This window comes from Serinus canaria, chromosome 23 (assembly GCF_022539315.1).
Source record: "Serinus canaria isolate serCan28SL12 chromosome 23, serCan2020, whole genome shotgun sequence".
In the NCBI taxonomy this organism is placed as follows: domain Eukaryota; kingdom Metazoa; phylum Chordata; class Aves; order Passeriformes; family Fringillidae; genus Serinus; species Serinus canaria.
This window is the reverse complement of record NC_066336.1, coordinates 3,748,942-3,765,582: the sequence shown is the minus strand read 5'-3', so window position 1 is coordinate 3,765,582 and position 16,641 is coordinate 3,748,942. Positions and strand designations below refer to the sequence as shown.

At 42.9% G+C, this 16,641-nt stretch overlaps 1 protein-coding gene across 3 annotated transcripts in view; it reads right to left on the bottom strand.

Annotated features, from left to right (window-relative positions):
* KIAA0319L (KIAA0319 like) overlaps positions 1-16,641 on the bottom strand; it is a 30,402-nt gene that overhangs the window by 8,792 nt on the left and 4,969 nt on the right. For all 3 annotated transcript variants that reach the window (XM_018922564.3, XM_018922563.3, XM_050983212.1), the window contains exons 3-13: positions 15,625-16,277; positions 10,392-10,665; positions 7,747-7,848; positions 6,817-6,914; positions 5,594-5,681; positions 4,518-4,610; positions 3,813-3,945; positions 2,719-2,947; positions 1,884-2,007; positions 1,207-1,339; positions 219-367 (exon numbers count right to left, since the gene is read on the bottom strand). In XM_018922564.3, the coding sequence (XP_018778109.1) occupies positions 219-367; positions 1,207-1,339; positions 1,884-2,007; positions 2,719-2,947; positions 3,813-3,945; positions 4,518-4,610; positions 5,594-5,681; positions 6,817-6,914; positions 7,747-7,848; positions 10,392-10,665; positions 15,625-16,277 (2,076 nt within the window). The remainder of the gene's footprint in view (positions 1-218; positions 368-1,206; positions 1,340-1,883; positions 2,008-2,718; positions 2,948-3,812; positions 3,946-4,517; positions 4,611-5,593; positions 5,682-6,816; positions 6,915-7,746; positions 7,849-10,391; positions 10,666-15,624; positions 16,278-16,641) is intronic.

Sequence of the window (16,641 nt, the reverse complement as noted above, 5' to 3'; positions counted from 1 at the left end):
CAGAAATCCCAGTCTAACCCCAGGGAAGAGAAGGGAAATACTGCAGGATGAAGCTGAAAATACCATTCCTCCAGAAAAGGGCAAACCTCAAGGCCACTTCAGGGCTCTCCACATTGTCTCCCTCCATTCCTTACTTTTGTTATGTCTCTGAACAGAGGTTTGCTGAACTGCTCAGAGATAACCTGTGACTGAGCAGCTCTGCTCGTGGCTGGACGTACCTTCCTTGACAATGACGTTGACGGAGCTTTGGCTCTGCAGGTTCCTCTCATCTTTCACTGTCAGAGTGAACTCATATGTCCCAACCTGGAGGCCTGTGACAGTGGCAATGCTGCTGTTGGCATTCTCCAGCTTCACACCATCTGGACCCCTAACCAAGACACAAGGGGTTTGGCTAGTTTTGGACATTTTTCAGGGGTTTTGATAGGTTTAAACCTTGCACAAAGCACGGGAGGCAACCTCGCTCCAAACAGGAGCCTGGAAATAATAGGCCATTATAAAAATCAAAATTATGTTCTCCAGTTACAGCAAGATAATCTAAAGAATAAGTGCAGGATGCAGAACAAAAAGCGCAATTTCTGGCAGGTTAATGTTTTGGTTAATTTTAAACCAAAGGAAAACTGATAACAGCACTTAGGTGGTGTTTACAAATAGTGGTATTTTCAGCAACTTGGCTTGTGAACTGCACAAGGAGCCATTTTTTTTAAAAAAAAAAGGTGCAAAGCAATGACAGTCCCTCATTTCTAGGGCTTTGTACAGACATTGCATTAACAAACAGAAAAAGCTACTGCAAGTTGCTCCAAAGCTTTTTCCTGAATTCCCTAAAGCATTTCAGGGAATTTAGAGTTGAACAGAATTCTGCCTCCTTTAAACAAACTACAAAAGCATCAAGTTAGGAGGCCCTGCTGTTGTTGATTGCAAGAGTCAGTCTCTCCAAGAGACCAAGCCCAAGCTCCACTGCTGTGAATGGAAACACAGCTGAGCCACACCACACTCCGAGTGGGAGCCAGGCCTAGAGATGAAGGCAAAGCTATTTCTCATGCTCAAAGAAAACTCCACTTCTTTCCAATCAAACATAAATCCTTGTCTTATTCAGGTCATTGGTAAAGCTTGTCAGGCCCCATGTGACCATGACTGAACACGAGGGAGGTGTGGGGGTGTTTTAAATGAAAGATTTGGATACACAAGAACATGGAAGGTGATACACACCGTGTTTTTTCCCAAAGATAGAAGACAATCTTCTGGTCATCTGAGCTCTTGCTGCCATCTAGAGTGGTGCTGTCCACAGGAAGAGTCAATTCTTTATCAGGACCAGCATCTGCCTTTGGAGGCTTGTTGTTCTCTGGAAAAGAATGCAGGATTTCTCAAACACACACCATAAAGTTGAAGCTTAAAACATCACCAGTAAGATTTTCTGCATGATCTCCAGTACATCCCTTGCCCACTACCTTGTACTCAGATAAAGTGAGGTTGAAAGCAGTTAAGAATTCCAATGAGCATTTCATTCACACATCTGCAATAAAATGAGACTGAAAACTAGAAGTTCTGATTTTTGCTCTCATTCTCTCAGTACTGCTCCACTTTTCCTGCCCCTGCCCCAGGACCCAGAACTGTGGACAGATACAGCTGTTTGGAAATACAATCCTGCCTTTATTGTAGGAAAATATCAATTAGGTTATATTGTGTAAAATAAGAGCATGGCCCACAAAGGTAATATTCCTACAAGCTTTCTTTTGCTCATTTATCAGCAATATATGAGCCCAGAATGTTCCTAAATCAGAGCAGCTTTTCTGAAAGTCATCATAAGATACAGAGGTTGCTGACAGATTGCTGCTCACCTCCAAGCCCTCAAAGGGAAGCAGCAAGAGCAGGTAAAAGCAGCTTACCTGGCTGGACTATCACAGTGACCTCTGCAGTGGACTGGTGCCCAGCAGAATCAGTCACTATGAGCTGGTAGGTGTAATCACCTTCCTGCATTGCAGACAGCTGCAAGACTGGTGTCCTCACACCCTGTGAGAAAAGATATTAATGGATTAAAAACAATCCTCATGCAGATGAGGGTGAAGCAGAAGACTCTGATTCTAAAGTAACCATTACCAGCACATTTTAGGGGGGTTATTACCAACTGCTATGGGAGCAGGAGTCTGTGCCACTTCAGCAAAGCTCTTGCAGCTAAATTTATGCATACTACAAGGACACTGTTGTGGGACATAACAAGAGTAATGCCATACAAGCAGATCTTTGGGGATTCAGTAGTTCCCAACTCCAGTAAAATCTCTGGGGAGCCATGTGCAAATCCCACACATTGTGAACCTGATTAATGGACTTTCTTATTCTATAAATTTGACAGTAGTAATAATCTTTAAAAGAAAAATGATGACACAGAAACAAGTTCCAGCATTTACTGTTTAGCACTGAGGAGAGTCTGGCCAGTATCAGCAAAATTTAGACTCCAAGATTCAGCTCTAAAGTTCCCACCTCTCTCAACCCCCCTTCTTCAGTAGGATTTAAAGCTGCATTGCCCAAGAAAGGAACAGGATACCAGTGGTGAGGCTGGTGCACCAGCTTCACAAGGATTTAACTTCAAGCACATCCTTAATCACCACACATTCGCTCTGTAGGATTCTAAAAGACATTTGCTAACAGTACATTAAAATTGGTTTGATTGTAGATAAAATCCCAGCTAGTGAGCAATCCAGATGGAACACAGGAGACACTGACCTGCATCTCCATCACCTTCCCTTTGCTGTTGGGGCTGAGCAGCCACTCGTAGCTGACGATGCTGTGGTCATCCGTGCTCTGGTTGCCGTAGAGCGTGATGGAGTTCTGGGGCAGGGTGATCACCTGGTTTGGGCCAGCATTGGCCACTGGAGGATAATCTACTGCCTTCTTCACAGTCAGGTTGGCAGTGGTGGAGTTGCTGGCACCATCTGAGTCCACAACTGTTAGACTGAAGAGGGAAAATAGAAGTGAAAGCACTGAAGAGTAATGGTGACCAGAGCTGAACACAGCCTTTTTTGAATAGAAACTGCCCCCAAATGTCCAATTATCAGCCTCAAAGTGATGCAAGGAATTCAACAGTCACATCCATCTCTCACTTGAAATCTAACAACCATTTCCAAGGTGAAACACAGAAGTGCATTACTAACCCACAAATGGCCTGGACACAGCACATCTCCTCATCTCCTTTAGGGTGGTACCACAAAACACAAATGCTTTCTGCTAAATCTATATCTGAACGTGGATCTGATTAGTTCATGCCAACTGCTTAACAAGAAAGCAGTGATCAGTAATAGGTACTCCAGGTTATTTTACTTTAAATAGATCTGCTGATGCAGTGATGGACATCACACCAAAATACAGGCCAAAGGAAAACACAGGACAAATACAAAAGTAAAATCAGCTACCACTTATTACCCAGGCAGTGCATCAACCCATTAGACCTCATTCACTTATCTGAGACAAACACATTGCATTTAAAAACTGGATTTGAAGACTGCATTACTTCCTAAGCCTTTACCCAAAAAGTTTAGATTTGACATTTCAAGAGACATTTTGTAGCACTGACAGACCAGCCATCATCTCAACCAGGGCTACAAGTCAAGAATAAGAAGTAGCTGGACAGCTTATCTCTGCTGAAGTGCAAAGCTACAAAACTACTTGAAAGTGTAGGAGTGGAGAGAGGGAACATCACAAAATGGAGTTCTTTCCATGTTTTGTGTTGGGTTTTTTTAAACTAGATTAACACTTCAGGAATCTCAAACATTTCACTCTTAAGGGATGAGAACTGATGGACTCTGGCAGGTGTGACCTACCTGAAAGTGTAATTCCCAGGTACCAGGTTGGTCAGTGTCAGTATGGGAGTGTCACTGGAAACCTTCTCCTCCCTCAGGGGACCCTTCAGCTCTTCCCAGTGGTAGCTGATAATTTTATCATCATCAGTGCTTTCTGTATCAGCAATGGAGGAAAACACACACACATACAAGGAGTTGGAAAATGCTGCTTCACAGATTCCAAATAGCCAGTCCCTACTTCTGCCCTGGGCTTAGTGGGCAAAGGTATTTTTGGTTGAAGCCCAGAGTCTCTGTTATTCTCAGACACCCAAACTGTAACAAATCAATGCTAGCTGGGCTAAGACAACCTGAATTTGTATAAAGGAACTCCTGAAAAACCCTAGTGCAGGCCAGGATCACTGAAGGTGTCCTGTCAGTAACTTACACATTTGAAGCTTAGCCAAGAGCCCAGTAATTTTGACTGACAGTAATAATTTTTTGATTCTGAGCAGCAACCTCCAGATCTTTTCCTTTTTTAGGAGATTGGCTCAGGCCAGTGCCCTTCAAAAGGAACATGGAGAGGTGCTGCTGTGTGTGTTCTGCTCTCCTGGCCAGAGAGGCTAATTCTTTTCACTGAACTGTGTTTGACAGTGTCACTGTTTCTCTTAAACTTTATGCAAAAGGCCAGCCCAGGACCAAACACAAAGCCCCCTGCTGGATGCTGCACTTAAACCTGCAGGTACTCACTGCTGCCGTCGATAAGAGTGGAAATGGTTGGCAGGGAGATTTCCTGGAACGGTGGGGACACGATGGCAACAGGAGGCTGATTCACCCGGGGCTCTGCAACAACAACCCAGCTGTTACCATGACACTACAGGCAGAAAGTCCTGGCCAAGGAACTGCAAAACTATCGGCAACAGTGATTTGTGCTCCCAGCACGTTCTACAGCAGCTTGGGGAATCAATGCTACCAAAAGGGAGTTCAAACAGTGAACAGCCAGCACATCAGTGCTCTGGGAAGGCTGCACTGCATCAGTTTTCCCCTACTGGCTCAAGCACCAACAGCTTCTTGCCACAGTGTGGCTGCTGCTCTGAAAAGTGAAGGATTTTGGTGCATGCTGCCAGCTGCGAAGTCACTGCTTATAAGGAAATGACCAGCCACAGACTCTTGCTAACTTAGGGAGTGCAAGAGCCCTTCTTTGCCCACAAAGCTTGTACAAGAAGTCTTGCTGAAGACTGCAAAATGAAGGGGGTTTATTAACACCTGTGCCTGTCTCTACACAGGCCACTTTTAAAAGTGAGGCAGCACAAGATGCTGTATCTCCACCAGCTCATCTGCAAACCATGTCTTACAATAGGGAATGAGACTTGACTTAACCTGCCTGTGGTTGGGAATGATATCCTTATGGACAGGAAAGAAAGGAACCTCCAAAGGAGCTTCAAAGCTTTGGCTTCTCTTCAGTTTTTGCTCCTGCTGCTGCAAGCTTTTTGTCAGACTGCAGCTAGTTTTTATGGAAGCAGTGGCTTTTCAGGGTGAGGTGTTTGCTGAGCACTTCCCTAGCAGGATTAGAGCTCTTTTATCAAGTGGTTGGTTTGATACAGTAGAGCAAAAATAGCTGTGTGTTAGCAATAGCTTCCAATCTCAGGAAATTATTTAAGATTTACATATATATGCGTGTGTGTGTGTGTGTATACACACATGCTGCAAGTTCACAGCACAATGAACTATCACCACACCAAACCAAATAATCTAACCCCATGGTACAGCTGCCTTGGCTTGTCAGAGATGGGTGAAGTCAAGGAAAATCCAACCCCAGCACTCACTTGGATTCACTGTTACATTCACATATCCCTCTCCATGAGCATTTTCCCCATCCACAACGACTTTGAACTCGTAGAGGCCAACAGTAAGCTGGAAACAAACACAAAGGATTATTTATCTACAAGTTGGTGGCACCTTGTCAGGACCTATTGGAAGGTCAAGTTCCTGTGCTTTGGCACAGGAGCACCCAGGCAATTGTGCTTCAACCCTCTGCAAAGGAGGGTTTCCAGGCCAAAATGGCATTACAGATATTTTAGTTTACAATGGCTGTAAGACTTGTATTTCTCTCTGCCACAGGATTGTCAGTCAACCTTTATTTTCCAGCAACAAAAGGCAAACAGAAGAGAGATAACAGAGATTAGTTCAGGTTGTCTGGCCACAGGAATCTGAACTAGCAGATTGCATTTGAGGTGAAAAAAGCTGCATGCAAGAAGAAAATCTCTTCTTGTGTATTTGTATAAATCCAAGTGTTTTTTCTTTTCCTTCTAGGAGAAATGAACCAGACAGTCACCTCTTCACCATCCACTATTGAGCCAGAATGAGAGGATGAGGGACCAGGTGCTGGATAACAATCTTGAGATCCAAAAGGCTGAAACCCAGACAGAGACCTGCACACTCCTTTCCAAAGTCTGGCTCTGCATGATATCCTTACTAAAGCCTGTAGATTTTTTTCTGAGTAGAATCCAGGCTGCTCAAAGAAATGTCTCAAGTACAGAATATACAGTACAGTATATTCACAGTACTTAGAGTCATTTCCTTGTTAAGAATCCCCACGTGCGGGAACTGGGAACCCTCTCCCTGTCAGAGCTTGTCTAAGAGCAGCAGCCAGGGACATGCCACGAGATTGCAGGGCTCTTGTTAGTGGAAGCAGCAAGATCCTCTTCCAGTGGGCAGTACAAGGCTCAGACCTAAGCAGACTACCACACTGTTCCAGGAATATTCCCACCCCTTGTTACTGTTAAATTGTGCCATTTGTGTGCCTTGTCACACTGCTTGTAGGCAACTTGTACCTCCTAAAATCAATTTCTTCCTTCCCTCGTGCCAGATCAATCTCCTTTTTCTAAGAGCCTCAGAAGAGGGCTTACAGTTGAATGTTGGCTGCCTGCCCATCATGCAATTTCCTATTCATCCTGAAATCCCACACAAGTCTTTCCTAGCTGCTGGGGTCCCCATTTTCTCCACTTGGCATTTAACACAACAGGATACCAAGCAGCCAAAGCTTTACCTTAGACAACTTCAGGGTCTGGGAGTGCTTCTCTGCCATTACTCCACTGTAGTCTTTTGGATGAGTAATCAACTCCCACTCATAGGAATATGTGGTTCCTTAAACAAAAAGGTCCAGATGTTTGTTTTCAAAGCCTGTCTTTCTGCCATGCTAAAGAACTGCAAAGGTATTAAACATTTACAAGGCACATTCTGCTGCACTATGGAGAAATGAGACAGCTTGGGCTGTGGCTTTTTGGGAATATACCCAGGAAAAGAGACAATCTGTGCTTCTAAACTCATTTACTCTGGAATCAAAACCCATCTTTCAGCCTCCAAGGCAATAAAGAGCTTTGGAACAATCACAGCTCCAGGATAATAAGGGAGAAAAGCCTTATCACATCCTCAGATCCTGCAGACACAGGAATGCAAATTTTTGAACAGGAATGAATCAATCCCTGCTGCCCACAACATGGAACACACCTGCCTCTACAGCTCCCACTGCCACAGTGGACAGAGTTAGGAGAAGAACTTTAAAAATACCTGCCAACAATTTGCATGATGAAATGAGGAGTGTACAGGACATGTTCCTCAGCAGGCAAATACCCCAATTCAGATTTTGATCACTTGTTAATACAGCTCAGTTCCTATCAGCAAATATCAAGAATAGATGCTAAAAGTCCAATTCTTCCTCACACACCACCCTGAGAATGTGCCATCTCTTCCCACAATCTCCCAAATCCACTGGCTTTGTAGCACTTTCCATTTTTTTGTGTCTCACAATTTTCTCCAAGAGGAAGTACAAGGCAATAGCTCAGTATAAAAAATTTCCACAGCAAAGTGCTCTCTGACAAAAGACATTTTCAAGACTGCCCTTATTACATGCCATACATAATGACTGTTTGCCTTTTCAAATCCCAAGCCCTGAGCAGAATTCCCAGGGAAGCTTTACCAGGTGGTGGTTCAGGAAGCACAAATGCATTCAGCTGAACTTCATTCTTTGGCAGGGTCACTTCAACACTGTCTCCAGCAGAAACCACCAGCTCCTTCACAGCTGAAAGGGACAAACACAGAATTGGAGAGGAAGAGGGGGGAAAAACCCCCACCTTGGTTTCAGTTTATGGAATAAACCCCAGCAACAAATGATGATGTATTTTGTAAACATCCTGTTCCTCAAGAGCCCTCCCATTTCAGGTTTGGCTCTCTTCGTTAATTCAAAAGCACTAATGGGGTTTACAATTTATAGACAAGCCCAAAATTGCTCAGTCACCTCTCTCCTTGCAGATACTGAGCTGAAACCTGGCCCTTGGGCCCTGCACAGGGAGTCTCCTCACCCAGGTCCAGCAGGGTTTTACTTGACAGCTTTTTGGCAGAGAACTCAGCTGCAGGCTCATGGCACAGCAAGACAAACACTACTACTTCCAAACTGCAATTCCAGAGCTTCACAAATATATAAAGAATCCACAGAATTTCCTTTTTGAAAAATTGCTTGAGGGCTAAGAGAATTTTTTTAAACTTGCATAGCTGCCACACTGGGTATGGAAGCTCAAGATACAAACCTGGTCCTTTTATTTGTATTTTCTTTTCCACCCTTGCTCAAGAATTTTCTTGCCATTCCATTTCAAATAAACTGACAGGTTCTTTTTAAAAACTACAGGGTAACCTTGAAAACTATAGCCAGAGACATATTTTTTTCAGCTTTTTATTAGCATTAAGATAACCAGAAAGTTCAACACATTTCTTAAAAACACCTCTTGGCCTCCTCATCTCTCTCTTCCCTTTCCATTTGCTTTATATTTGTCTTTTTATTATTGGACCTGGGAATTACGCATAGAAAATATTCTTTTTTTAGTTTGACCCTGTCAAAGACAATGTTTCAGAGGTATGCACAAAAAAATCCAAATTAAAAAAATGGGAAAAAAGGACCTTAGACATTCTGCTATTTTCCCACCTTTATTATCTATTATTTATCTATCTTCCAATTTTAATAGCTAGTGGAATTAACCACCTTTCTTTTTTCCCTCTCAAATACTCCATTAATCTTTCACCTTCAAAGAGACCCAAGGCAAAAAGCATTCAGATCTCATTAGGAAATAATGATAACAAAATCCAGACAAACAGATAAAAAACCTTTACAACATCTTTGCACTGCTTAGCAAAACCAGGTGGCCCTGGCTATGTTAGTCTTCCCAGACAAACCAATGAAGGTGTTTAAAGCATATTTTCCAGTTTTAGCTGGGGTAAGCCCTTAATAAAAAAAAAAAAAAAAGAAAAAAAATTAACTTGTCAGCACAAGCAGCCAATGAGATTCCTGCCAAAACCATCTTTGGATGCAGTGCTTCCCTTCCTTTTCATTTGTTCCCTTGTAAGGGAAAGGCACCCTAAATTCAAAAGAAATTCAGCTGTGAATGCTTCAGCACAGGGGATGAAGTGAATTCTGAGACACCACACGAGCAGTACACGCCATTCCCTGTGCGTGGCCAGCCCTGCAGGGAGAGCTGACAGCCTGCCTGAGGGAACAGAGCTGCCAAAGGGCACTTTGGCCTGGGTGCACTTCCAACAGTCTGTTTTAGGAAATACCAGTGTGAACAGAAACATCAACATGCTGCAGAGCAAAGCATAGGCTAACAGCCAAGTCCACTGTTCTCCATGGCTGAACTGTGCAGTGACACTTCAGGGACAGCAAAGAATCAGTTACACCCTTTCTGAGCACACATTAAGATTTCTGCTCGATTTGATGGATAGCAGCGTGCCAAGGCTACTGGAAAAACACCTCCCAGGACTCTGTCCTGCATCACATCTCAGCCTTCACTTTGGGAACTAAGATATCCTCATTAGTTCCCAGCTGTCCTCACATGCAATGATCACATGCAGATTTATGATGCTCAAGTCCCATTCCAGACCTCAGAAATTACTGGGATCTAACATCACATGTGCTGACACACATACCTCAGTATTTTCTCCAAGGTACCATAATTATCTATATATTATTATCTACTATATATATATTTTTAATACATATTTTATATTATATATAATATAATCTATCTATATCTACATATAATAGATATAGAGATAGATACACATATATATAGATAGATATGGATATATATATACACATAGAGATAGATATATAGATATATTTTAATACATATTTTATATAATATAATATAATATAATATAATATAATATATCTATATGTATATAATATATAGGTATAGATATATATACATATATCTATATAGGTATATAGATAGATATAGATTATATATGTGTGTGTTTATATATATAAATATATATTTTATATATTAATACATATTTTATATATTATATATAATATAGCTATATCTAATATATAGAGATATATATAGAGATAAACATAGAGATAGATAGATAGATAGATAGATAGATAGATAGATAGATAGATAGATAGATAGATAGATAGATAGATAGATAGATAGAGATAGATAATTATGGTACCTTGATACAATATATTTATAGATATATTTATAATATATCTATATATATTTTTCCACACTGCTGTGGTTTGAAAAAGCCTGAGCAGGTGACATTTGCTGGAGCCCTGCAAGTCCTCACCTGGAGTGGTGGCAGCAGTGCTTGGGGCTGCAGCAGTGCTGCTCTGCGCTGTAGGAGCACTGCCATTTGTGGGGACCCCACTGGGCACAGAAGTCTCTGCCTGTGTCTTTGCTGTGCTTTTCACTGGCACAGGGCTGGCTGTGGGAAACTGAGGGTGGGCATCATCAGGCTGCCCAGGCTTCTCAGTCTCCCCTGGAGCTGTCAAGTCCAGTGCCACAGGGCTGGAGAACGTAGCCAGCACTGATGATTCTGGTGCAGATGTTCCTGTGTGGATCTGTAAAGGAAGAAATTGTCTGAGTTTGACTTGAACACTGAATGGCATTTTTAAGTTGCCTTTCTCCTCCTCCACAGTTTGGGAGGCTGAAAATCCCTGGTTTGTTTTTTCCAGAAGCAGGAATTTTTACAGCTTGCCCTTCTCTCTTTCTGAAGTGTTTCTCCATGTTCTCCCTCCAGAGCAGACAGGCCTGCTGAACACCAGTTAACACCAGATTTAGCTACAGCATTTAAGTACCAAGGCTGTTGATGTGGCAAATATAAGATATAAGATCCAGGTTCAAAATATAAGATCCATGTTCAAAACTGCAGTGAGTGGAGCCAAAAGAACAGAAAGGTGGGATAAGATAAACCCTGAAGACAGGGACCACAAACTGGGGTCATTTACTCTGGCTGTGATTGCCTTTTCCTGAAGCTGTGCAGTTGGGCAACATGAAGCAGGAGGATTGCAGTGGCATTTTTATGTAATAACTGAATTGTTACAGCAAGAGGAAATTTATTTTGGAATCACTCTTCAAAGCAAGGTGAGCTGGCACACACAGCTGCCTGTGTGCCTGCCCCAGGAGATGCTGCTGGGGCAGGGAGAGGAGCTGGAGGGCACAAAGTTTGCTCACATCCACACAGGATGAGCCACTTGATTGAAAGTAATCAGAGTGGCAGGAACAATTTCCTTTCTTTCATCAGAAAATTCCTTTTACCTAGCCCCATTCCAGTTCCCAGCCTGCCAGGCCACACTCCTGACAATTTACCCTCCACTGTGAAGCCCATGTGTGTAGCGTGCTCTTTTTTAGCTAACTCTATTTTGAGAACATTTGCTAAATATTTAAAATGGAGCAATTTACCATCTTTGACTCAGAAAGTGCTTTGGAGCTGGATTTCCCACCACCACTGCGCATTAGAGGAGTGATTAAAAGCTCATATTGAAGGAAATATACTCAATATACTTTTAGACCATGCAGTCCAGGAAACAGGAACTGGGAAAACACTCCAGACCATGGTGGGCAACATCCTTGTCAGTAAATGGGCTGGGCTTTAGAAAACACTAAATGTTGGTTGTAAAAATAAAGCTGTGCTGCCCACACTGAACAACCAGCCAAGCCAGGAGCAGCAGTGAATGCACTGAGGGCTTCTCTGCAAGGTTTTTGTTTCAGCCTTGGGCAAATAATTTCTTCTCACCATATCTCAGCTCCCTTTGCTCACAGAATGTAAAACAATTGTTTGATTAACATCTGAGCTTTATGTACCAAGGAATCAAACACTATTTGTTAGTGTTATTACAGACAGAAGCTGTCTTCCTTTATTTGGTTACTTGCTCGTGGGTTTACTTAAACAAAAGTATGGATTCTTTGGAATCCATGCAGGAAAAATCTGGCATGCTGCTCTTCCTCAGTGGCCTCAGGACAGCTGGATGTCCCAAGCTGTATCATCTTCCACCCACTGACAGCTGCAAAGGGTACTCACTCCCTTTCCTCAAGATAAAGTTTGAAATGCTGGCAGAAGAAAGAGGGGAACAGCCAGGCAGGAACTCAAGTGAGAGAGACTCTTTAAGAAAGGCACAGGAGAAGAATGTTCCCATGACTTCCTACCACTGTGGGAAACCACTTTTTGCTTCTCAGGAATTAACCCAGAAGGGTCACAAGAACAAGAGCCACAAAAAACACACAGGAGATCCACATTCACCTGCTGGCCACAGCAGAGTTCCCACTTTGCTTGGCAATATTTCCAGTGAGCTGAATGCTTTCTTGACTCACTTTTAATTCCCAAAAAAACCCCACTTTACAGTTAAGAGAGATCCTCCTCCTTCCAAGAATCTTGATGAATTGACAGCCAAATGTCTGTGGAGAGCTGGAATTAGATAAGCTTTGCCTGGGGCAACACAACAGTCAAAAATGCCTCTAATGCTTGCAAGCTGAGACATTTCTTATCTTTGCTCCATAACTCTGATTTCTTTAAAGCAAAGAACAGATTATTTCATTCTTGGGTATAAATGACAAGGAGACTAGAAGTTTGCCAGCTGTCCTATCTTATTAGCTTAGAAAATAGAGAGGAGTGACACATTGGCCTGAGTCAACACAGGAGCCTCAGACAATTTTAATTCCACCCCTAAATGCCTTTGGCCTGAGACAAATAACCCAGTGTCCTTGTCTGAGAGTCCCATGTCTGGTAGAGGGACTAGAGCACCCTGTGCATCAGAATCCACACTCAGCCCAAGTTACTTGAGAGAAAAATACCTCTGTCCTGGAAATTACTTCTATTATTTAATTTAAATAGGCCTGGTCTGAATTTACAAAATGGGCTCTTTTCAGCTTACATGGTTTCCTTGCTCTCTGCAATAAGTGCCACATCTGTGAAGATTCTTAAGACACTAAAATGTAGGTAATGTCACAAACCATTACAGAGTTAGTGGTGCTGGTAAAGAGAGACATTTCCTTGTTCCTTGTGGATGAAAAGCACCCAGCACTTGCAGGAAGTGTGACAGCAAGAGCCAAACACTGGGCTTGATGTGAGGGCAGGAATGAGTTCTCTGGCTCTGTTGCAACACTCCTGCTCCAGCCTTTCCCAGTCTGTCTGCAGAGCTGCTGCAGTGCTGCAGCAGTCCTGCTCATCAGCAGTGCTACAGTTAAATACTTCTCCTGACTGGCTATTAAACATGTGGCTATATTTTAAAATTGACAAGAAATTTTACAACGAGACAGAAGAAAAACTGATGCCTGGAAAATGTCACTCACTTTAATGACAAAGTACCAATCTCCCTTAGTTAAGGGCTGATGAGCAGGATGCACTGTGGTTTATCCTGGTTCCATAGGATACAGTAAAACCAGAAATTAATGCTCACTGCACATTAGCAAATGCCATGGCAGATGGCTGTAGAGCCATCAGAGCTGCAAGAGGAAAATTAAAACCCACAGAGGCAATGTTTTCCCAAAACTATCATTTTCCTTCTCTCTCAGCCTGCAAAAGCAAAGGAAAATATTTACCTTCCATACATTCAATGCTCAGCAGCAGCAGAGGAGAAAAAGCACTTTGATTTCAAATGTCCTTTCCTACTTCAGGTGTTTGATGCTCTCAGGTATAAACAGCCAGAACTGTCCCCATCTTCCTTCCTAAAGAACAGCATGAAACACCCGGCCATGTGCTCCATGGATTGGGCCTAATGTAGCCCAGGAGAAATGCTACTGATTTCAGCATGGGTGTAACTTTATTTTGCTCCCAGTTTGGAATACCTCCCCCCTGGAATGTCCCAGGAACACAGTCCCCAATGTTTTATCCTTGGCTCACATTAAACTGCTCTTGGATTTGAAGTGCAAGGACAGCTGCAGAGCTGGCTTTGCATTTTGCAGGTAAAGTTGGATGGTTCAATAATCCTGCAATTAGCCCAGGTGGATATTTTAATTCTTCCTTCTCTTAAAAAACTCCATCCTAAACCTCAAAAATGTAAATGCCAGGAATTCCATCATGTCACTGTATTTTTGTAGAATGTTTTTATTTTTAAGAACTTGCATTTTGTTAAGAGCCACAGACTTTCTTATTAGCAAAAATTATCAAGGAGTGTAAAAACCTCTCCCCAGCACACATCCAACAGTGTACATTAATGACAATGGGAGCAATTCTTAAAGGTGGGAAATCCTGCATGTTCAGCAACATTTAGAAGCTGATTAATCCATGTAATTTAATATCTGCAACCAGTTTACTAGACACACATTGGACAGTAATAGCAGGATAACCTGGAAAGCAAAACTGCAAAAAGAACAAGCAGGGAGATGTAAAACTGTTCCCCAAGAGCAAGAGAAAACATTTAAGAGTGGCTGCAAAGACATCTCCTCACATGTATGACAGCTGAGAGAATGGGGTCACCATGCTCAGCTAAACTCCTAAGAGCAGGAAAGAGCAAGGAGGGTGGAAATGCTGCAGCATTGCAGGGGAGAAAGAAATCTGAGCTCAAGTCAGCCTCGAATGCTGGGGGGGTTCTGGAAAATCAAACATTTGTCAGGTTTTAGTGCCTGGTTTCACATGTCACCCGGGCTGCCCAGGAGCTCTCAGCAGTGTCCCTTGGCTGCTTGCCACATCCTGCTCCAGGGAGGTGGCTCAAGCAGTCACAGCCCTACCTGCAACCCGGATTTGAAAGTCAGTCATTTCCAGAACCAGAGGCACCAGTTTTGTACAAAGCCAAATCCCTGAAACATGGCAAAAGCTATTTCAGGAGCAATTTAACAAAGTAGAATTGTATTTCACCATCAGGAGTGCACAAGCATTTTTGAGATAAGGCTCAAAAAAATAATTTGCAGATGTAAAAATACAAACATCACTTAACAATTCAAATGTGCCAAATTGTCTGTAACATCATGATTTACTGGCTTAACACTGTATATATTTGGAGTAGAAACTAAACTGATTTCATTCACCCAGTGTCAAGGTAAGCTTTGGAGGACTTGAGAAACTGGAGCACTCTTCAAAAATGAGAACATTTGGAATTAAGATGCCAACTCAAGCAAGCAGATTGACATTGAAGTACACTGTGAGCTCTATGCATGACTCCATAAAATAATGTATTTAACTGCCTCGATTCAGCATTTAAATGAAAACAGCTTTTTTTATTGTGTGGATCTGAACAGGTACTTTTACAGGTAAGTTTTCAGCTCCCAGACAATTCCCACTGACATGTCACCTTTCCTTCTCATCTGGCAAGCACACTGTGTGGTTATAGAGAGGATAAGCATTATCACAGACTCCATCCTGCCTCACCTTCCAAATTCAACACAGTTTATCCCAGCCAAGAAAAGGGGAGCAAAAAAACCTACCCCAAAACCCAAACAAAACCCCAAACCACTGGCTGTGCCTTGTTGATAGGAGGCTGAAAACTGGTGACCTGCAAGGGTATTCCACCAGTTTCAAGTCAAAATCTACCTAAAGCCAGACTAAGGAGGGAGACAGCTGTTCCAGACAGACCCACCCATCTTACCTGGGGCAAGTCACCATCAGCATCCTGTGACCTGTTCACATTATTGCTCTTAGGGGGGAGTGGGCTTCTGGGGTTCAGTTCTCTTGGATTCTGTCCATTTTTCAGCAAGTCTTGCTTTTGATTTTCTTTCTCAGGAGCAGCTCTGTCTGCCACTAAGTGCCTCAGGACCTGATCCTTCAAGCGTTCTGTTTCACTTGCACTGCTTCTGGAGTTCTCTGCCAGATCCCTTCTCAGGAGTTGCACCCTGTTACCTGCCAACCTCCACTTCTGCAATGATCTCCGCAGTCTTTTCTTCCTCTGGACAGGGATGTCCCAGTCCAACCACTTGTGACTCCAAGTCTTCCCATCACCTTCCATATGGAAGTTTAACAAGTGCTCTGTGCTTTTTGATTTCTTTAAAAACACCAAAACAGAATCTGAAAAGCCGGTCTTGTTGGCCTGACACATTGCAGGCATGGTGCAGTTCACCTGGATGCACATATTTTCCAAGAACCAAAAGGCATCACAGGTGGGGCGCTGGCAGCAAGTGGTCTGACAGGAGCTCAGAGTATGGAACCCTTCCAGAAGCTGCAAATGGTGACCTGCCCACGATCTCAAACGGCCACCAAGCAGGATCTTCCCCAGCTCACATTTAGATCTGTTCCAGTTTGCATCTGGGAAAGAGGAGGGAAACAAAAAGACAATTCTCAGTCCTTTAAAGCAGTGGATAATAAATCTCATCACTATTTGGGACACAGGAATAACACAGGAGAGAGAATACAGGAAAGTAAAACTGACTTCTCAGAATCTCTACCTGGCCTCACTGTCCAGTACTTACACAAGATTTTAAGGAACAATCTGCTCCTCCTACCTAAGCCACCACCACCCTTTCCAACAGGGATGGAGAAGCAGAAATGAAGACAGAAATGTTTGTTTCAGAGGAGCCCATAATGCCCACACTGAGCAGCTGGACCAAGGTCACACAGCAAGTTCAGAGCCAGAAACTGAACCCTGAAATCCCAAGCACAGTTCTTTAAC